This window comes from Brassica napus, chromosome A3, assembly GCF_020379485.1.
Source record: "Brassica napus cultivar Da-Ae chromosome A3, Da-Ae, whole genome shotgun sequence".
NCBI lineage: Eukaryota > Viridiplantae > Streptophyta > Magnoliopsida > Brassicales > Brassicaceae > Brassica > Brassica napus.
The window spans coordinates 26,557,347-26,577,735 of record NC_063436.1 but is presented as its reverse complement, the minus strand read 5'-3'; the positions used below and the strand labels follow the sequence as shown (position 1 = coordinate 26,577,735).

Genomic DNA, 20,389 nt, shown 5'->3' with positions numbered 1-20,389 from the left:
GAGCAAACAAATAAAATAACAATAATTTAATGTTTTATAATGGAGATGAGGAACTAATTTTATTAGTTAATATAAAATAAATAGCAATTAAGAGAGAAAACATGATTAAAATAATGCTACATAAACTTCATTCTTTTAACTTTTTTTTTGTGAAACCATTCTTTTAACCTACACTCTCCCCTCTGTCACTATGATAAGAAAATTTCTGGCGAGAACAAAAGAGTATATACCAGGAGTGATCCATGGCATTTGACTTATTATTTCCATCCATTGTTTTTGACATAAGAAAGATTCTGTGATTATAAGAAGCCATTGATTGTATCCGAGATTGCCAGCACGAACTTGGTTCTTCTTATTCTCCTTCTTCAGCTGCTCTTTTCTTGTTCAGTGCCTCATTAACAAGCATAACTTTTCTCTTCTATCGATTTCTCTCTTGGGTTTTGAGTAAAGTCTCATATCCTTTATTCACCAGGTAGGTTCAGTATTTGGGTTAAGACTGACTTGCTTTATGTTTCATAGTCTCTGCAGTTGCAATGTTCTAAGAGTTTACATTTTTCTTGGAAAGTTTGAGATATTTAGCTTCTATGGTTGTTTGGTGTTGCTTTCTGATCCGTTCCAATTTAGACGCTGAGACAATTTGACTATTAAACCCAAGATCTTGTCTATTTGTTCGTGTTTTATGAACAGTATACTTTTTTTACGTCATTGTGTGTCGCAATTTCTGAAATGCTTAGAGTGTGCAGGGTAAAAAGCAACAACAAGATAAACATTGAGTAGCTCAATGGAATATCTCGCCCTTCCTCTTCTTCCTCCTCCTCCTTCTTCGTTTCCTACGGTCTTCGTGGCTCTTAGTGGGAGCAGGAAAAGCAAATATGTGGTTACATGGGCGCTCGAAAAATTTGGTCCAGAAGGAAATGTTGGCTTCAAGCTACTTCATATCCATCCAAGGATTACTTGTGTACCTACACCTAGTAAAGCTCCAACTTAGACTCCTACTTGTGTTTCTTTCTTGCACTTAATTCAGACTTCTTGTGTAGACTTTATTGTGACTGATGTCAATTTCTTAAGTGGGAAATACAATCCCTATTTCCGAGGTACGAGAGGATGTCGTAACTGCGTACAGACAGGAAATACTGTGCCAGTCTGAACTAGTGCTTACACCTTTCAAGAAAATGTTCGAGAAGAGAAAGGTATTGTCTTTGGTATATGTTAATGAATGAAGTCCACATTGGTAGTTAGAGAATTAATGAATGAAGACCAATCTATTTAGCGCCAATTAGTTCTAAGTTGGAAGCTAATGATAAGCCTGAACTTAAATTCTGATACCGTTACAAGATATCTTATGTTTTGCTTTGTATACTAAAGATCAAAACCTAAATTTTTCATGAATTACCTTAAACTAAAGGTTGCAGTAGAAGTTCTTGTGATCGAGTCAAATAATGTGGCAGCCGCTATAGCTGAAGAAGTTATTCGGAATTCAACAGAAAGACTTGTCATTGGAAGCTCATCCCGAAGATTTTTCTCAAGGTAAACACGACAGATCAGTGAGCTGCTATCTTTGAACCTATTATTTTTTCTACTAATGAATCTGCTTTGAAAATTCCAGGAGAGTTGATCTGTGCTCAGCAATATCAGCATTGATGCCAAACTTTTGTACAGTCTATGTTGTTTCAAAAGGAAAATTGTCAAGCGTCCGGCCAGGATACTTAGACGCAAATGCAAGTATAAGAGATGATACCTCTAGCAGTTCTTCCCGTCCCATCTCAGGTCATTGACTCACCATCAATGTACTTGTGTGATAATGCTCTACCAAAAAATGGTGTGTAGGTCTAATTGTTCTACCCTCATTTCTCTTCTAGAATCAACAGATGGAACTTCAAGTGCACGTGACTCTTCCTCTAGTTCTATATCCCTTCCGGTAAGGAGATTGCAACATTTAACGACTGCTGCAAGACAAGCTTCAGCTCAAATGGAAACGAATTCTGTTGGCTCGGAAGTAACCATGTGCATGTCTATGGATGTTTCACGTACCAATAAAAGCAGCATGGATACTAAATCACCTTCGACTCCAGGGTTGAGAGATAATGAGGAAAGAAAAAAGCCAATGAGTTCTTCTTCTAGCAACCTTGAATATGGGAACGCCACTCACTCTCGTTCTTCTCAACAAGCTTCCAGCATGTGTGATAATATAAGTGAACAATCTTATACAAGTAACCAGGTATTAAAATGGAGTTCTAATTTTGATCACCGCCTTGTGAAATGGAATAATAATAACATGTTTTTTTTTCAGGTAAACCTAAGCTTTGAGGTTGATAAGTTGAAAGCTGAGCTTAGACACATTCAAGAAATGTATACCGTTGCTCAAACCGAAATCTTTGATGCTTCTCGAACGGTAAGGCTCACATAGCTTTTCATTTGATGAAACCTATTAACTTGTGCTCATTTTTAAATTTTGTTTCAGCTTGGTGAGCTTAACCAACGCCGGTTAGAAGAAGCCAGAAAGCTTGAAGAGATAAAGCTAAAGGAGTACGAAGCTCAAGAGTTAGCAGAAAAGGAGAAGCAGAACTTTGAAAAGGCGAAGCGAGATGTAGAGAGCATGAGAGAAAAAGTGGAGAAAGAAATTGCACAGAGAAGAGAAGCTGAGAGGAAAGCCACTCGTGATGCTGAAGAGAAAGAGAAGCTTGAAGGCACACTTGGGACTCCCCAGCTGCAATATCAACACTTCACTTGGGAGGAAATTGTGGCGGCTACTTCATCTTTCTCAGACGAGATGAAGATCGGAATGGGAGCTTGTGGAGCTGTTTACAAGTGTAACATGCATCATACAACCGCAGCTGTCAAAGTTCTGCATTCCCCTGAAAGTCGTCTGTCCAAAGAATTCCAACAAGAGGTATGGATTATGGAACTAGGCTTAAGTACCGGTTCTGTCTTGGTGCCTAGGCCTATGAATTCGGTTTTTAGGTTTTAAAACTATAAGAGTCATTCAGTTATTTATGAAATTTGATTTAATTCCGGTTTGATTATTTTGGTTCTCGGTTTCATTCAGAATAACAAGTTTGGAATCAACTAATATGTGACAAAATTTTGGATTCAATTCGGTTTTAGGTTTTTGGATAATTTCCAATAATTTGGATATTTGGGATGAAATATTGGATAATTCTGATAAATTTAAGCATTTTGGATTAAAAATTATTGAGATAATTCGATTCTTTCGGATAATTCGAGTAATTTTAAAATATTTGGATTAAAAATATTTGGTAATTTTAAAACTAAATATAATTTCTATATTTAGGTGTATAAACTCTATTTGGATATTTCTGAACACTGGTTCGGTTTCAAGTTAAAGTTTTTCTTGTTCAGTTTTTGTTTCTTGGTTTATATACACATGCCTATTGGTGCCCATACTTAAGGGAAGATGTCTGGTTTTAACATAGAAGTCTTCTCTTTTCTAAGTACCTACATGTATCTCTCTGGTCTCTATGCTTTGCAGCTCGAAATCTTGAGTAAGATTCGGCACCCGCACTTGGTTCTCCTTCTAGGAGCATGCCCAGAGCAAGGAGCTTTAGTTTATGAGTACATGGAAAACGGTAACTTGGAGGACAGGCTATTCCAGGTCAACAACACTCCACCACTCCCCTGGTTTGAGCGGGTTAGGATCGCTTGGGAAGTCGCATCGGCTCTTGTCTTCCTCCACAAATCAAAGCCTAAACCCATCATTCACCGCGATCTAAAACCCGCAAACATCTTACTTGATCACAACTTTGTCAGCAAAGTTGGGGACGTTGGACTCTCAACGATGGTTCAAGTCGACCATTTATCAACTAAGTACACTATATACAAACAAACAAGCCCTGTAGGGACGATAAGTTATATGGATCCTGAGTATCAACGTACAGGAATGATATCATCTAAGTCAGATGTTTATTCGTTTGGAATAATACTCCTTCAGCTTCTCACAGCAAAGCCGCCTATGGCTTTGACACATTTTGTTGAGAGTGCGATGGATACTAACGATGGGTTTCTCAAGATCTTAGATCGAAAAGCGGGTAACTGGCCAGTTGAAGAGACCCGTGAGTTGACAGCATTGGCTTTGTGTTGCACAGAGCTACGAGGGAAAGATAGGCCTGATTTAAGAGATCAGGTTCTTCCGGCGCTCGAGAGCATGAAAAGAGTAGCTGAGAAGGCAAGACATTCAGTCTCCGGGGTGCCAACGCAGCCTCCAACTCATTTCCTTTGCCCCTTACTTAAAGTAACCCTACATAATCTTTGTTCTTTGTTATTGGTTACTTGCAAGTCAAGTAACTAGTAGTGTTTTTTTATTGCCTAAGCTGGAAGTGGTTGTGAACTTGTGATGAAAATGTGAGAGCTTGTTCTATACAATGCAGGACGTGATTAACGAGCCTTGCGTTGCAGCTGATGGATACACATATGACCGTCATGCGATAGAAAAGTGGTTTGAGGGGCACAACACGTCGCCGATGACTGATTCACCCTTAAATAACAAGGACCTTTTGCCCAACTATACTCTTTATACAGCCATCATGGAGTGGAGGTGTAGACTGAAGTAAAAGCAATAACTGTGTAGCGTTTTTTTTTATGTTCTCAGACATTTCCTTCTGCATGTCCATATATCCATATCTTGATGTGTCGGATGTAAGGAAACTGTACTGATACGTTTCCATATTGTCTGAAAACGATGTGGCACGGATCTTACATTAAAAACAGAAACCGCTGGCCTTATATATTTTTGTTAATTATATTTATTTATGGTACATAGCTCGATCATTGTCTATCGTCTCTTTCTTGATTACACAAAAAGAAACCGTACCTTTTTCTCTTTGATACAAAAACAAAAAGACTTTATATCCCTTGAAGTGGAAGAAACCCTAATAATCCGAGGCAAGGTGACCTACTGTTTTTCAAGTTTGGCTGCCGTGTAATTGCTTTGCTATATATATGTATCAATGACTGCATCAGTACTATCCATGTTAAAGAGTTCATTCCAGCAAAAACTATATAAAGGTACAAAGCACATAGCTACCTCTACTTCAAGTCATAGAGTTGTTCGTTGAATGGCATGAAAAGACTCACTAGTGAACATAACAAAAGATGAAACATGCAGTGCAGATTAAAGTCCTCTATCCAAATAGAGAGAGAGAAAAAAATGCAAGATCGAACGTATAGTCTCACGAAACAAGGCATTTTCTATATAGACGTTACTACATACAATGATACAAACAAGGCAAAGAACGTACAAAAAAATGAACGTACAACATAAGGTGAGAACACAAAAAAAACATGGTACCATGTGACAAGAGCACAACACACTTGCACATTATTTATGACAAAGGAAAAAAAAACTAATGGGAATGTGAGATAGGCTTCCCCCTTTTATTATCCACCCTGAACAAATTCTAAACACCTTATTTCTCACAAACTGGACTCCCACATCAGAGTTGCTGGACTATAATGATATAGTCATGGCGTGCTTTAAGTAGTGCCACGGGTGCGGTCACGGTCGGTGTTGCGGTAGTCGGTGTTGACGTGTTCCCCACCTGTATGCTGTTGTCCATAGTAGTGAGCTCTGTCCTTCATATCCTGAGCCTTGCTTCCCAGCTTCATCCTTGCACTGTCCAATTTATCTGACCCCTTTGGGTGCTCTCCCGTTGCATACCTGTTATAAACACAAACACACACATAAAAAGAAAAAAAAAACACAAACACGCATATGCATCATACAACGTACAGATTTTTACATTTAAATAATCATATAATATCATAACAAGCTAGTTAATCATATAATATCATAACAAGCTAGTCAAGTAAAGCGGTGGCCAAAAATGATTTTGTAAGACGGGTATTTGATGTAATATCTTATATCCCACTCAAAGTTTTTGATCCAAATATATACTGCACACGTAAGGATACAAAGGTTTATATATATACTAAATGTTTATTTGTATTGTCTTACCTCTCAAGGCATTATGGTTAAGATGTTATCATTTCATTAATACATTAGCCATTGGGAAAACACATTTTTGTATCGGTCATGCAAATAAACACACATACTACAGATGTAAAAACATAATAAATGACTACTTACTTGTAGATCCAAGAGAAGACAGTTATAGCTGCAATACCAAACCCACCAGAGGAGAGAAAACCGGTGATGAGCAGTGCGACGGTGATGAGAGCAGGGACAAGGATTGGGCTAAAGATAACAAGCAGTGGAGTGGCAACAATCAATGCAATGACCGTTCCCACAAGGGTGAGACTGGAGAGAACAAGGAGAGATCCACCAGCGGTGACTGCAGTGGCAGCTTTAGCAATCTGCCTAGACTTGGAGTAATCTTGGCCGTACCCTTGGTACTGGTCCCGGCCAATTATCGCATACTGGTCTCGGTCTCGGCCCATCATAGGATACTGGTCTCGAGTGGTGATATCGTGATGGGTTCTAGCTGTATCCGTCATTTTGCTCTTGTTGATTAGGAAAAGAAGACGTTGAATATGTGTATAATAGATAGAGTGTTGAATTGATTAGATATATGAAGAAGGGAAGGGAAGGGAAGAGAGTAACGCGTCGATGGTTTCATCATGCATCGTACACCACGTGTTAATGGCGACACCATGCAGCCATTGATGTGTAAACGAGAGAGGTTTACTTGTAGACACGTTTGGTTTGTTGTCTCGAATCCTATGATTCTATGAATGTGGCGTCGTCATTGAACCGAATGTTAAACTCAGAACTGATCATTGGGCTCGTTTAATTTGTGTTCGGGCCTTCCATGAAGTCCTTCTGAACGGCCTACCAGCTAGGTAGAACAGAAGCTTTGTGAGACGTGCACTTCCCGATTCAGAACCGGAATTAGAATTGGAAGCTTTTGAAAGTTTTCGGAATCTCGATCCTAAAACACTGCCAAAAATACATGTATTTAAATACATGTTTAAAAATACGTTGGAATCTTACGCTTCTATTTAAAAATTATGTTTCTATTTTAAAAACTCAGTATCATGAATAGGTAAAAAAAAATTGTTTATAGTCTATATAAAATTTAAAATTAATAGTATCAAAACTAATACTATAAGTTATCTTTGTTCATAATATTTTTTTTTATAAGAGATTTGCCATATATATTCGGGTAAACGACCTATTTCTCCACGAGAACTATTGTATAGCACCAAATGTCTCCCAAACTATGACATCATTCTATATGTCCCAGATTTTAAAGTTTTAGTTTTATTTCCCCATAAATGTTGGTTTTGTTAAACCAAATTCAAAAATTTTAAATCACAATAGTAACCGAACAAACCGAAACTGTACCAAACATAAAACCAAGTAAACCATATCTAAGACCATCATTAACCGTGAACCTTAGTGGGTTTCTTAGGGGAAAAAGTGATTAAAATTAAATCAGAAAAAAAGAAAATAGAAATCACCGATCCTTAATTTGGGTGTTTGGTGATCGATTATTAATGGGGTTTTATATCCACGTGTCAGCGTCCTAGATGAAGTTTTTTTTTCTTCTCTCACTTCCTGGCTCTGTCTTCTCTTGTTCTCCGTTGGAAGGAAAAGGGCGAAACCCATCGAAACCACCACCGTTCCTCCACACAGATCACCACCGATCCTTCTTCCATGACTTTCTCCAGAGGTGGAACCCTCCTCTTATGCTTTGATCGAATCTGTTTGTTATGGTTTGTATAATCTGTTGTGATTGAGATTCAGAAAGTTTTAATTTTTGTGTCTTTTTGTGGATCTTTTGTGGTTTAGATTCAGTATATAACAAGTAAACAAATCGAATTTGTTTGCTCGTTGAAAGCTGGTACTTATTTACTCATCTCTGGTTGAAAGCTTTGATCTTTTTGTGGCTCTGTTTACTTGTTATATACTGAGCTCTCGTGGGATTGGTAGACCCTTTTTGAGATTGTGTGTGTGTGTTGGTTGATTGTTTCTGTTTTAACAGAGTTTTATTTCTTCTCTTCTTCTTCTTCATGATATAGTTTCTGAAATTTGATTTGATGCTTTAAACAGATTCAGGCGGAACGTGGTGTCTAGGGCGGCTGAGCTGAAGCAAGTGAAAGGCTGTTTAGTTTCTCAAGAACAATTCTTTGTTAACAAAATCCTTTCTAGAAAAGTAAACCCCTTTTGTTTATTCCCTGATTGTCTTTTCCTTTGGATTATGTCTTTGTTAAATGATTTGTTCTCTTTGGTTTATTTGTTTTTTCCTTTGCATTATGTCTTTGTGGAGTCAACTATTATTTTTGTTTTTGGTTTCTTAGGGTAAAGGCTTCATCTTTGGTTTTAGTGTTTCAATGTGGCATGTTAAGTTTGTATGTTTCAATGTTCATGTTTTATGTTCAAGGTCGTGTGATCCTTTGTTGTATGTTTCATGTTGTTGTTCTGTTTTGGTAATGAAATGCTGTTTCTGTTTCATGTTCTTCTTCTGTTTTGGTAACGACAAGCTGTTTCTGTTTCATGTTATTGTGTTGTGTTACCATTGTGAAGATATACCAAAGATTATTTTCATTGTTGTTCTTGTGTTGTGTTGGCTTTGGTTTCAGAGTGGAGAATTGGGAGCACTGGGCGTGATGAAGTCATAAATCACGGAGCATCCGTGTGTTGTGTTGTCTTGTGCTGTATCTTGTAGTGAAGTCATAAATCATTTCTTGTCACATGTTTTGTATTCTTGTAGAAGTGGTCTTGTGGTCTAGTTTTATTGTGTCACGGAAGTGGAATAACGATTGATTCATTGCAATGTTGATTTTAACAAGTTGTTTTTTTTGTTTTTTTAAGAACTTTTAATTAACAAACTACCATTGAAACACAAAATCTAATAGTTTCTTAACTAAAGCTTTTAAGTACAATTAATTATTTAAATAATCATTAAAAAACTCAAATGGGGTTATAGGGTTAATCATGCTCTAAACCAAAACATACCAAATCACTTCATCTCTCTCCTTCCTCACGAGTCGCAACAAATCCAGAACCATCAACTCTTTTTCTCTGTCCATCGAATCTCTTATTCTCTCACAATCAAACAAGAGATTTAATGATATGTTTTTTTTTGCACCACTCAGAGATAGAATTCACGTCATCACCTTCATATCATTCTCTTCTTCTTTTTTTCCATATCACCGTCAGTAACCTATACCATAGAATTCTATCACAAGGGTTCAACAACTAGATAAACAACACCAAATTTTAGCAAAAAAAAAACAACAACTAGATAAACAAATCAAGCTAAAGTAGAAACTTTTAACCAATTCCATCGATTGTAATCAAAGATAAAATAATTATGAGCCTTATGCTTATCGTTCTTTGGGGCGAAACTCGGATTGGAATCGGCTTATCAAAGTCAAAACCCTTTATCAAATCGATTCCATTTATCACCACTTTCGTTTCCCAATTTCGAATTTACAGGCATAACGAAACCATTCAATAAAACAGAGCAGGAAATTGAACCTTGAAGAGAGAAACCCGATAGCCACGGGAAAGAGATTTCTACTCTCTACAATTACAGTTTCGTTTCGTCAAACCCTTTAAAAAAGAATTACAGTTTCGCTATGGTGTTCTTGCCCGTCGAAGCTTTAATGGTTGATTGGTGGATCAAGGTTAACGTTAACGTGAGAAAGGAAGAGAAATTGGGTCAACGTTGAAACAATAAACCAATTTGGTTAATTATTGGTTTAAAATGATTTATGGTTTACTTCAAAACAGTAAACCAATTTAAATCATGTTCTATGGGCATTTTGATTTTAAAATTTATATATGTGGAGATATAAATGTGAAACTTTAATATTGTGGGGAACTAGAACTTAAACTTTATATTCATGGATAAATAGAACGAGGTCATAGTTTGGGAGACATCTGATGCTATACAATAGTTCTCGTGGGGAAATAGATCGTCGACTCTATATATTCAAATATACTGTGACATATATTTTGAATTATTAAGAATAATTAATCTGATAATATTTTTTATAAGCTTAACCTGTTAGTATTTTTATAATTAAAATATGTATTTAATTAAATGGAATAAAATTATTAAAGATGAATAAGTGATTTTTATTTTGAATCAAATATTTTTAATTATAAATTTTATAAAATTATTTTATATTATTTATATATATATTTGAATATAAGCTTTCCAACACGTATCGACTTCTTAATTTTTTTAAAAAATATTTGCTTCTACGCTTTCATCTTCCACATATTTCATTTTTTTTTGTCAACATATAACATAGCCTGCCAGCAACATTTTTAAAATATAACTATTTTGTTAATCAATAATAGTTTTTTATATATATTTTCTTGGATAATTCTCTCAAATAGTTTTTTTTAAGTTTTTGTCACAAAATAATATTTAAAAAGTAAAATGACCGAAATAGCACCTTTTTGTTTTGAAAATTTTAATATTTATTTTTTACTTTTTAAAATTTGAAACTATATCCCCAAAACTCCACCCTTAACTCTAGACCTTAAGTTTAAATTAGTATTGGGTATAAATGCATATTTATCTTTTACTAAAATATATTTTAGTCATTTTCTTTTGGGCAATTGTCAATAATAGCATCTTTTGAAGTTTATGTCTCAAAAATAGCACTAGAAGGAGAAAGTCACAAAAATGACATTCACTAAAGGATAAAATATTTCTAATACCTTTGGTTTAAAATTAAATAAACAAACAAAAATAAATAACAATAAAAAAATAAAAAATAAAAATGAAATTTTTTTTTATAGTTTCAGATTATACGTTTTCAGATTCGAAATTTTTATAATTTTTTTTTGAAATTTTATTTTAGTTTTTTTTCAAATTTTATTTTTATAATTTAAAAATACTTTTTGAAACTGTTTTTAAAATTTTTATTTTTTATTTTAGTATTTATTTTTTACAAAATTTTAAACCCTAATTCCAAAACCCCACCCTTAACTCTAAACCCTAAGGTTTGGATTAATTAACCTAAGGGGTATAAATGTATATTTACCTCTTTAATGAAACCTATTTTTGTGACTTTGAGCCTTGAGTGCTACTTTGGGAAAAAAACTTAGTTTGGTGATATCTTAGTTTTTTTTTTTTTTTTTTTGAAGTCTATACTTGTGAAAATAAATTAAAAAGGGTTATCTAAAGATATTTATCTATTTTATTTAATATTTTATATTTTCTTACATCTTAAATTTGAATATATGAAATTCTAGAAAGTGAAGGAACAGTCTAGTACAAACTTGGATAGAAACATTCAAGCCGTACAACTCTGAAGTTCCCATATATCCACGTCACTCCACTCTCCCTTCCCTTCGATAATGCCAGCTCTCGTCGCCTCTTCACCGGTTATCTCCGCCGCTTCTCTCTCTAAACCTCTCCATTCCCTCTCTAAAGCCGCAGCACTACCTCTATTCAAACCCGTTTGCCCTTTCCCCAAAACCGCTCGTTCCATCTCCATCTACAAGCCCCCGATGAACAACCTCTTCAACAGGCTCGGATACGGGTCTCGTTCCCAACAAGACCCGTCTTCCGTGGCTATTGCACAAGGACCTGACGATGATGTTCCTTCGCCAGGTCAGCAGTTCGCGCAGTTCGGCGCAGGTTGCTTTTGGGGACTGGAGTTGGCTTACCAGAGAGTCCCTGGTGTGACCAAGACTGAGGTTGGGTATAGCCATGGGTTTGTTCACAATCCGATATACGAGGATGTATGTACGGGCATGACCGGACATAACGAGGTTGTTAGAGTTCAGTACGACCCTAAAGAGTGTAGCTTTGAGAACTTGCTTGATGTTTTCTGGAAGCGCCATGATCCCACCACCTTGAATCGCCAGGTCATAGCTTTATCTTCAAAAAAAAAATCTCGACTTTTTTTTTATTTTTTTTGTTACTTAAAAATCGAAACTTTATTGCATGCATTACATTATGTTGTTAGCTAAAACAGAACATGTTCCTTGGCATGTTGGGTTTATGTGGACGTGACATTGCCAATATGCCGAAACAGAACGTGTTCTTTATACATCATACTGACTTTTGCGTGCTGAGTTGTTTTTTTTTCTTGATTGAGTAGGGGAATGATGTGGGGACGCAGTACCGATCAGGGATATACTACTACACAGACGAGCAAGAGAAGTTAGCTCGTGAATCTTTGGAGAAGCAGGAGAAGATCTTGAACAAGAAGGTTGTGACTGAGATACTTCCCGCCAAGAAATTCTACAGAGCAGAGGAATACCATCAGCAATACCTGGCTAAAGGCGGTAGCATGGGTCGCAGACAATCACCTGAGAAAGGTTGCAACGATCCCATCCGATGTTATGGTTAAAGAGACTAGTCAGTCGCTCAAGCACATAAAAAGTGAGTTGTCTCATGGAAGTTTAGTACCCTGTAGATCACATTCGTGTCTTGTCTTGGTCATTCTATCCATGGTTAATAAGCATCATATGCTAGTATAAATGTGTGAAAGTGTACAAAAACAACCAAAGTGGTGTATCTAAGCATCTTCTCTTGTATTCAAAATATAACGTTTTTCAAATCTAGTATATAAATAACATCGTCTAGGGTTTTCCAGTTACATTCACATTTTATACAAAACATTAAGAGTCTCTTATCTCATAAACTCGTTCAAATGTGGCATCTCGGAGAGATGAGTACTAAAAGATATAAGCTTGAGTTACATCATTAACTGTTTGTTTCAGACCTCCAACTAATGGGAGAATGAAAATAACAATATACCTTTCTCCCATCTGGAAATCGAGATCATTTCCAGGCTCCATAATTTTTCTCATATGGACGACCTGAAGCTATACATCAACAATCTCACAATGATTTGTACTGCTCGATCAAACGGGACGCATGGAGACGTGATGTTGGGACCACCGTGCATCCTAGACTATGCAGAAAAGCGATCTGCCAACCCAAAAACATTAACAACAATCCTATCATCTTCTAGTTTTCGGTTGCCCAAAATGCGTTGGATGAATTGAACATTTTTACCTGTTTACTCGTTGCTTCCGATGTGCCCATTGAATTTTCAATTCTGAGTTTTTGGAAATGCTCCTGAAACATAATTTTTCCCAAGTTTAAGGAGTGAGTTGACTTGTTGTTTCTTGCTTTCTCAAAATAGACACATTACCTGTTTCTCTCGCACTATATGAGCTCGTGTGTCTGCAGGAAGTTGTTCCCACCTAAGTACCTGAAATCCCCAAAATGCACAGGAACATGGGCACAACAATCTTAGTGTTCCCTTTTGTATATCAACTCATCAATGTGACAGTGTTTTTGGATAACATGCTTACATGTTCTGCGTATTGGAACGCTTCATCGGAAGTCAATGATGATTTAAGTGCTCGTAAGACACCCTAACAATATAGTGCAGCATCTCGTTAGTCACCAAAGCATATTCCACACTCTGTATGGCTTAGTACGCTTTAAGCAGTAAGTTTATAAATAAATATCTAGATGAGACCAAACGAAATGAGAGATATAAAACCTTGTGTTTCTCCTTCTTGATGGCCAAGCGTTCACCAATCACAAACCCCACCTGCATGTATAAAAACATTGACATGAAAGGAACGCTAAGAACATTGCTTGGCGCTTACATCAGATGGTCAAGAACTATTGCAGAATAGTTGAGTATGCAATACTCACTTTGTCAATCAGCCTCTTCGGGTCCTGGAAGGCTTGTTTCTTAGCCCAGTTATGAAATAAGTGAGAGACAACTGATCTAACCTCCACATCAAACCTGTTGAGGAAAAAAAGTTCTACACCTTTGAACGAACCAGACGAAACATTGCCAAATAATATAGTTATGATGGTTTTTAAGCACGTAACCTCTTAAGGAAATTGTTCCCATTGAGTGCACATGCGGCTTCTATTGACTCCTCGGTAGCATCATCTACTGGAATGTTCATCATATTGTTATCAGTTGGTTTATTATCTTCATGCTTCAATTCTGTCCCAAAATCGGAGACACTCTGCTCAGTCTTGTTTGGAAGGTTTTGATGAACTTTTCTGCAGTCATTTATGCTCAGATCTCCCTACAAAAAAGAAGTAAAAAAACTCTTACTAGCGCTTTCACATTTTCATGCATAAATTTGCTAATAAACTGAGTTCTGATCTGAACCTGTAGAAGATGGCTCGGTATCTCTTTAAGAAACCGTGAGGGTTGGAGCACCTAGATGGAAGATCATTAGTCAGAAACGAAGTTCGAGAGGAAAATTTCTCAAATCATGTGTAGCTACTAACCTGCCAGTTCGAATCCACAGTCACGTACAAGAAAAATAATTTCTTTCGAGCACGAGTCATAGCAACATACAGAAGGCGACGCTCTTCCTACAATTTAAACAAACAATGCGCGAATTCAAGATTTTTAGAGTTCTCAGAGGTGGAAAGTGGGTAGATCGTTATGAGAACTTCAGGAAAAGGCAGTGATACCTCAAGTGATGTTCCACCCTCCGATGCAGTACCGTTAGACTCATGCAATAGGGGAATCTCGTTATCATTAGCCTGTTCAGTAAAACTAGGATTCAAACTGGGCCAAGGAATTTTTTGTTTCATTGATTCTAAAAAGATTTGTATTTGATATCATGCTACGTCCATATCTGTCAACAGCTCGGTCAAAAAAAAAAGAGAGATGTTATATACCTTGATTATGAAAACTACGTCCCATTCCAAACCTTTAGACTGCATAACGACAAACAAGAGACATAAGCCAATATTTCCATTACTACCTGAAGTAACTAATTCTATAACTAACGGATTCTAAACTGTAAACTGCTCGAGTGGATGACAAAAACCTGATGAATGGTGGTTAATGTGACAGAATTTTGATTGTCATGTCTTCTTAAACGAAAATTTTCAGTTTCACGCTCAGAGATGTAGTTGATAAATGAATTAAGTTGATTGCAGCCTTTCTTTTTTTTGATTGCATCCACTTCTTCTCCAGTTGTGGTGCAATGAGTGGAAAGAAACTCAGCTACATCATCCATTAAGTACTGGAGTACCTACAAAACAGGAAATCATACCCCAAAACATTTTTAAAACATGCATACGGAAAAAAAAATTGTTTTAAAATTTTGAAGAGCAAAAGCCACTTACAGATCTAAGATCGTTGTCTTCATTAAGCAGTTTCCCTCCATCGTTATCCACAACTGCTCGTTGCTCGAGAAGGTATTTCTGGAAGTTGAAACAACATGAGCAGGTAAGCGTGATCAAGAAAAGAAACAGAATGACATTATACAGAAAGTTTGTAAGGAAAGACGGTAAAATCTTCAAAGCAAAGTCGCATGTTCATAAACTATTTTCAAGTGAGTTTTACCTTAAGCATATAATCATATGATATCTAATATCTTTCAGAAGGAAATTGGATAGTCAAGCATGAGTCCATATTTATCTCAATCCCAACGTCGCATATCAAGAGAATTTATATGTCTTGCATGTTTTTATAACTCTAGAGATGACGGTCCAGGGTAATAGTTATACGCATGCCATCACTCAAGACAGAAAACTAATTTACCTGCGGTATCATATTTGCCACACATGTTACTACAGCTGAAAGTGATTGTTCCTGCAAATAATTAAGATGTAAGGTATAAGTAGTGCTAAGTTGAAATACGCATGATCACTTCAACTAATGAGTAATGATTGATGCGTTCATTATATTTAAAGGACCGGGAACAAATATTTACCCTATCAACCAGCTTTGCTACCATGTCAAGAGTTTGCAACACTTTACGTCCCTGGGTAAGCTGGTTCCTGGGTTAATCAAACGAACATAATAAGTTTTACAGGACACATGAATCAAGGTAACAGGACTCTGAGGGGATATAATTACAGCATCTCATTCTTAGAATCTGGATATACACATTAAAATATATATATATAAACAAATATACACACAGTGTCACCTAAAACTGGGTGATAAAACAGCCTATATCCATCAAACTAGTATGCATCATGAAAAACAGAAGCATGCACATTTATATGAGAAAACTTGTATATATGTCCTAGTACGTAAACCTAGAAGTAATTGGTATTTTACATTCAAAATAAAAAATGTATTCAATAGCTTTTTTAATGTATTCATCAAGCAATACCTCTTGAAGGTACCAGAAATTTTGGCACTGAAAATATCATTTGCGGCTATAATGAAGCTGCATTTCCTACTAGTGGAGATTTTGTCAATATGATCTATAACCTGCAAACGGTAGTAAATAAATTATTTTACTAACAGCCTATATCCTGATAACCAAAGCTGAGAAAGAAAAGGTATATCACAGATAATCATACAAATAAAGCAAAACAAGAGTAAATGAGGTACAAACCCTTTTCTTTTCCTCTTTCTCAAATGGAAGTAATGCCTTAAACACTCGCCGATACGAAGTATCATCACATTCGGAAAATGTTGTTCTCAGCATAGCCAAAATGACCCGGACAACCTAACGTCGAAAAAAATTATATTTATTCTCCATATTAGATGGAGCTTATTGTCTGAAATATGCAAAGGTAAGGTAGTCATGCGGAGGAGCTGTCAATGTCAAGCATTGAGATACATGGAGATCATGCAACAATTAAAAAGATGAGCTACTTATGAGGCAATCTACCTTTTTCCTGTAGAAAGCTACACCATGAACGTTGAATGGTATTTTCCTCTGCCGGAATGCATTTTGGAAGACTTTACCTGACACCTGTATATCAGCACATCGTCACTTACCAACATATAAATATGTTAAAGAGCTTTTTACATTATGACAACATGTCACTGAGGAAAAGAAAAGGACTGACCTGCCTCCTATACAAGATGGCAATATCTCCATGGGAGCAACAAGGTGCTGAGGCATCATTCGTGATTTCAATTATTTTGTCAATAACAAATGCACACTGTGCTTCCTCGTTATGGCATTCCTTGACAGTAATCTATACTAGGTTTGAAACATCAAAAATTTAGCCGTAGCGATTAACACAATTACCCATATAGATAAGTTCAACTTGCCTTAGATCCCTGAGAGTTTTCTGACGAAATGCTTTTTGATTTGCACCGCTTCGTATTGTTTTTTATAATAGAAGATGCAGCTTCCACAATATGGCGAGAGGAGCGATAGTTTTTTATCAGCCGGACCTGAATCAAAAGCAGTAAGATGAGTTTTCTGTATACCGCAATTCAGTGACGTAAGCCTTTTGTTTTAAAGCTTGTGCATCATATGTGGTATAGTCTTTAAGAATTAATTCAGATGGAGAAGCCAAACCTCTTTGTAATTTGGGAAATCTCGGCGAAATGAATCGAATCCTGAACTGTCCGCCCCGTTAAAACCGAAGATGGACTGCGAGAAAAGAACCGTCATGCTTCCAATTTTAAATAACCAAACAAAGAGCAGTCAGTTATGTTTGCAAATAAGGTACCTGATCATCATCACCAACAATAGTTATGTGATTATGAGATCCTAACATTCGTAGAAGCTTGTACTGCATTGTGCTAGTGTCCTGGAATTCATCAACTATGATGGCTTTCCAGGTATCTTGGCATTCCTTAAATACTTTCATTGCAAATACACGTAAGCACAAGGAAATATCGAGGGTCATACATCTTAAAGCCAGAAAATTTTATTTATGTGGCTTTACCTTCAGGAAAGTCGGAGAGCAGGGTGACCGAACAACTAATCAAATCATGATAGTCCAGAGCATCACAAGCTTTAAGGATATCACTGTAGTTTCCAAGAATTTTTGCCTGTATCAGCACAGGTAGACTATTCATATCGTATGGTCTAATTCATAGTATAGATGCTTGAAAGAAAAATCTAGCTGACTTACTCCTATCTCATTGCCCATCTTACGGCACTCCTCCGGAGTTCTACCGGAAGCCTTTGCCTAAAATGCAGAAAAAGTTGAAAATAACTAATGTTAAGAGAAACTAAATGTGAAAGACAGCATACACGCGCTAACAGACAATAAAGTAGATTATTTAGTTCAGGATTGTAAACCTGGGTCACATATTTTTGCCATTTCTTTGATCTATCCTTGGCATATTCCGGACACACTGCTCCAGCACCGGCTCCACTATGACCTTCCGCAGATTCACATGCAGCGGATGTACTGCTTCCGTTCTTCCCCTCCTCATATAAACGCACTGCTTCAATAATTGCTCTTCTTTGTTGCCCATGTCCATACACTGAAAATTCAGATGTACGTTGTAACCTGTGACGGTAGGAAAGGTATAAGGTACATGAATCCATGAATCTATAACCTTAAATGTGTCAATGAGTGTCATGTAACTAACAACTACAAACGAACAGTAATACAGAATTAGTGAAATCACCAAACCTGCAAAGCAGATAATTATACTAACAAGTAGAGATTTATCACCTAAACTTGTTTTCTAATATTACTTCCGTTTCCTGGCGTTATAAGTTAAGTCACCAAGTTAATGACATACGAAGTTGAAATTTTCAGTGTTAGAAGAAAATAAAACGTTTCACGACCTCTACCTACATTTTGACTCAAGATTAACCACCAAAGGAAGATCTAACAAATTTACCAAGCAATTTAAAACTCATATTCTCACTTGTCTGCATGCATCCGGCAAAGCTGCAAGGAAAATGAATGGAATGTGCTGATTGTTATTTCTTTGGCTGCTTTCTTTCCAGCAGATTTTCCTATGCGCTCTCTCATCTCAGCAGTTGCCGCTGTAGTGAAAGTCATTGCAAGGATATTTGATGGCTGTAAACCCTATTTAAGTTAAAAAGAACACAAAACGTGTAAAGACAGTTTCAAATCTAATTTCATAAATAAGATCTCAAGTACGGAAGATGTTTCAAATCATTAACAGGCGATAACTGATCGTACCTCATTGAGCAACACTAAGACACGGCCAACCATGGTGGACGTCTAGCATGAAAAAAGGAATAATTAGCACTGACAAAAAAAAGTCTTCCCTCATAGGAAAAGTAGAGTAATTAGATACTGACCTTTCCACTTCCAGGACCAGCAATAACCATTAAAGGAGTGGAAATATCACTACAGGCAGCATCACGCTGTCTATCATTCAAAGACTGCATATATTTTGAACACTCCTCAGGCATGCTAGTGATCAATGCAGGATCAGCAGCAACACTAGTCTCTTTATTGAACTCTAACTTGACATTGGAGTCTGGCTTAAACATTTTAACACCCCTAGAATCCAATCCACCCTCGAGGTCACTGCTCTTATTATCTTTAGACGGTGTCTGAGTCATGCTGGTGGTACTTGGAGTTTGACATGCTATTTTCCTCGCTGACTCTTCACAGATAGCGTCAATCTCCTCTAAAACGGAATCATCAATGTCATCATCAAGAAGTGAAGAACTGCTCTGATAATCTCTGGAAGGAGTCTCAGTCATGCTGGTGTTTGGAGTTTGACACGCTGCTTTTCTCACTGACTGCTCACAGATAGCGTCAATCTCTTCCAAAATGGAATCATCAATCTCATCATCAAGAAGCGAAGAAGTAGAGCAACCACCACCATAGCTTAGTGAAACTCTTACTGACTCGTCTTTCAGAGGAGTAACAAATGGGTCTGATGAAACTCTGTCATCCGCAGAAACCTCCTTATCCAGACTAAAATCAGGAGCAGGGATGCACATACCAACACGAGATGACTCGAACCCTGGTTTAAAGCGTTTGTGAGGAGGTGTATTCGCTGATAACTCCATAAGAGGGGTCCTTTTGAAGCTAGAACGGTGAGAAATGGATTCAGTACCCATCGATTCCTTGCTTCTGCAACGCCAAGTAGATAAATTTATCACATTTTAGACAAAATCCGATGAACCCAATTCCACTGATTTGACAAAGGAATGAAATAACTCGAATCAGTTGAAAAGAGAAGAAAAAATCGAACCTTTTAGGAAAAGGAGTGGGGGAGTTAGCTGCATTCTCAGATGGCCTTTTCGCGATCCTGAAGCACTGAGAGATCCGAGTCGTATGACTTTGCTCTTGATTCCACATTCCTCTGTTCGGCGGATGATTCTCCATTTTCCTTTTCCCCAAGAGAAAGAGAGGGAAAATTTCGAACCCTAGGGAGGTAGAGAGAACGAGACGCCGTGTTCCGCCGGGGACTACCTTTTCCGGTCAATAGATATCTCTATTGGGCCTCACCTGTAATGGGCCCTTTAGTAGATATATTATTTGGGCTTTTCCCATATTTTTACCTTCTCATTTTAATTTAGATAATTTTAGATAGGATGGAAACTATAGTAATAAACCGTCCGGTTAGGTCACGAGCATCTTTTAGGGAATCTCTGACCGACTAATCCTCCAAGAGCATCTTTTACCCATAGACCTATCTAGGATGTTTATTTTTTTGACTTATTAAAAAAAAAATTTAAAAACGAATCAATCGTAGACCGCCACGTGTTAATGGAACCTGCGAAACAGTGCAAGTC

General features: G+C 36.9%; 4 protein-coding genes across 4 annotated transcripts; 2 read left to right on the top strand and 2 right to left on the bottom strand.

Moving 5' to 3' along the window:
- Positions 1 to 781: 781 nt before the first annotated feature.
- On the top strand, positions 782 to 5,149 carry LOC106359183 (U-box domain-containing protein 35-like). Its single transcript, XM_048777071.1, has 8 exons — positions 782 to 971; positions 1,069 to 1,190; positions 1,406 to 1,527; positions 1,607 to 1,767; positions 1,860 to 2,218; positions 2,291 to 2,392; positions 2,462 to 2,890; positions 3,491 to 5,149. Exons 1-8 carry the CDS (start codon positions 782 to 784, stop codon positions 4,304 to 4,306), a joined length of 2,301 nt encoding a protein of 766 aa, XP_048633028.1. The 3' UTR covers positions 4,307 to 5,149.
- A 32-nt stretch (positions 5,150 to 5,181) lies between these two features.
- Positions 5,182 to 6,529, bottom strand: LOC106361728 (oleosin 18.5 kDa). The gene is made up of 2 exons (XM_013801542.3): positions 6,104 to 6,529; positions 5,182 to 5,674 (listed from the first exon to the last, which is right to left on the bottom strand). The coding sequence occupies exons 1-2, from the start codon at positions 6,469 to 6,471 to the stop codon at positions 5,491 to 5,493; spliced, it is 552 nt and encodes a 183-aa protein (XP_013656996.1). The 5' UTR covers positions 6,472 to 6,529; the 3' UTR covers positions 5,182 to 5,490.
- Positions 6,530 to 11,187: 4,658 nt separating this feature from the next.
- Positions 11,188 to 12,329, top strand: LOC106361729 (peptide methionine sulfoxide reductase A4, chloroplastic-like). The gene is made up of 2 exons (XM_013801543.3): positions 11,188 to 11,812; positions 12,049 to 12,329. The coding sequence occupies exons 1-2, from the start codon at positions 11,300 to 11,302 to the stop codon at positions 12,298 to 12,300; spliced, it is 765 nt and encodes a 254-aa protein (XP_013656997.1). The 5' UTR covers positions 11,188 to 11,299; the 3' UTR covers positions 12,301 to 12,329.
- A 167-nt stretch (positions 12,330 to 12,496) lies between these two features.
- On the bottom strand, positions 12,497 to 20,059 carry LOC106361730 (ATP-dependent DNA helicase SRS2-like protein At4g25120). Its single transcript, XM_048763495.1, has 29 exons — positions 19,846 to 20,059; positions 18,938 to 19,724; positions 18,816 to 18,857; positions 18,535 to 18,698; positions 17,954 to 18,167; positions 17,784 to 17,840; positions 17,595 to 17,700; positions 17,376 to 17,509; positions 17,222 to 17,296; positions 16,969 to 17,094; positions 16,761 to 16,892; positions 16,580 to 16,663; positions 16,301 to 16,414; positions 16,073 to 16,173; positions 15,665 to 15,731; positions 15,493 to 15,543; positions 15,075 to 15,152; positions 14,774 to 14,980; positions 14,622 to 14,660; positions 14,412 to 14,483; positions 14,223 to 14,309; positions 14,101 to 14,151; positions 13,809 to 14,014; positions 13,626 to 13,719; positions 13,468 to 13,518; positions 13,274 to 13,336; positions 13,111 to 13,170; positions 12,972 to 13,034; positions 12,497 to 12,884 (listed from the first exon to the last, which is right to left on the bottom strand). The coding sequence occupies exons 1-29, from the start codon at positions 19,977 to 19,979 to the stop codon at positions 12,795 to 12,797; spliced, it is 3,549 nt and encodes a 1,182-aa protein (XP_048619452.1). The 5' UTR covers positions 19,980 to 20,059; the 3' UTR covers positions 12,497 to 12,794.
- Positions 20,060 to 20,389: the final 330 nt, after the last annotated feature.

Coding starts and splice junctions, on each gene's coding strand:
- LOC106359183 (XM_048777071.1), top strand. CDS start 782: ATGGAATATCTCGCCCTTCCTCTTCTTCCTCCTCCTCCTTCTTCGTTT. Junction 1,191..1,405: donor AAATGTTCGAGAAGAGAAAG/GTATTGTCTTTG, acceptor CTTAAACTAAAG/GTTGCAGTAGAAGTTCTTGT. Junction 2,891..3,490: donor CCAAAGAATTCCAACAAGAG/GTATGGATTATG, acceptor TATGCTTTGCAG/CTCGAAATCTTGAGTAAGAT.
- LOC106361728 (XM_013801542.3), bottom strand. CDS start 6,471: ATGACGGATACAGCTAGAACCCATCACGATATCACCACTCGAGACCAG. Junction 5,675..6,103: donor GTCTTCTCTTGGATCTACAA/GTAAGTAGTCAT, acceptor TGTTTATAACAG/GTATGCAACGGGAGAGCACC.
- LOC106361729 (XM_013801543.3), top strand. CDS start 11,300: ATGCCAGCTCTCGTCGCCTCTTCACCGGTTATCTCCGCCGCTTCTCTC. Junction 11,813..12,048: donor CCACCACCTTGAATCGCCAG/GTCATAGCTTTA, acceptor TTGATTGAGTAG/GGGAATGATGTGGGGACGCA.
- LOC106361730 (XM_048763495.1), bottom strand. CDS start 19,979: ATGGAGAATCATCCGCCGAACAGAGGAATGTGGAATCAAGAGCAAAGT. Junction 16,174..16,300: donor AGAAAGAGGAAAAGAAAAGG/GTTTGTACCTCA, acceptor TACCGTTTGCAG/GTTATAGATCATATTGACAA. Junction 13,171..13,273: donor CGTTCCAATACGCAGAACAT/GTAAGCATGTTA, acceptor TGGGGATTTCAG/GTACTTAGGTGGGAACAACT.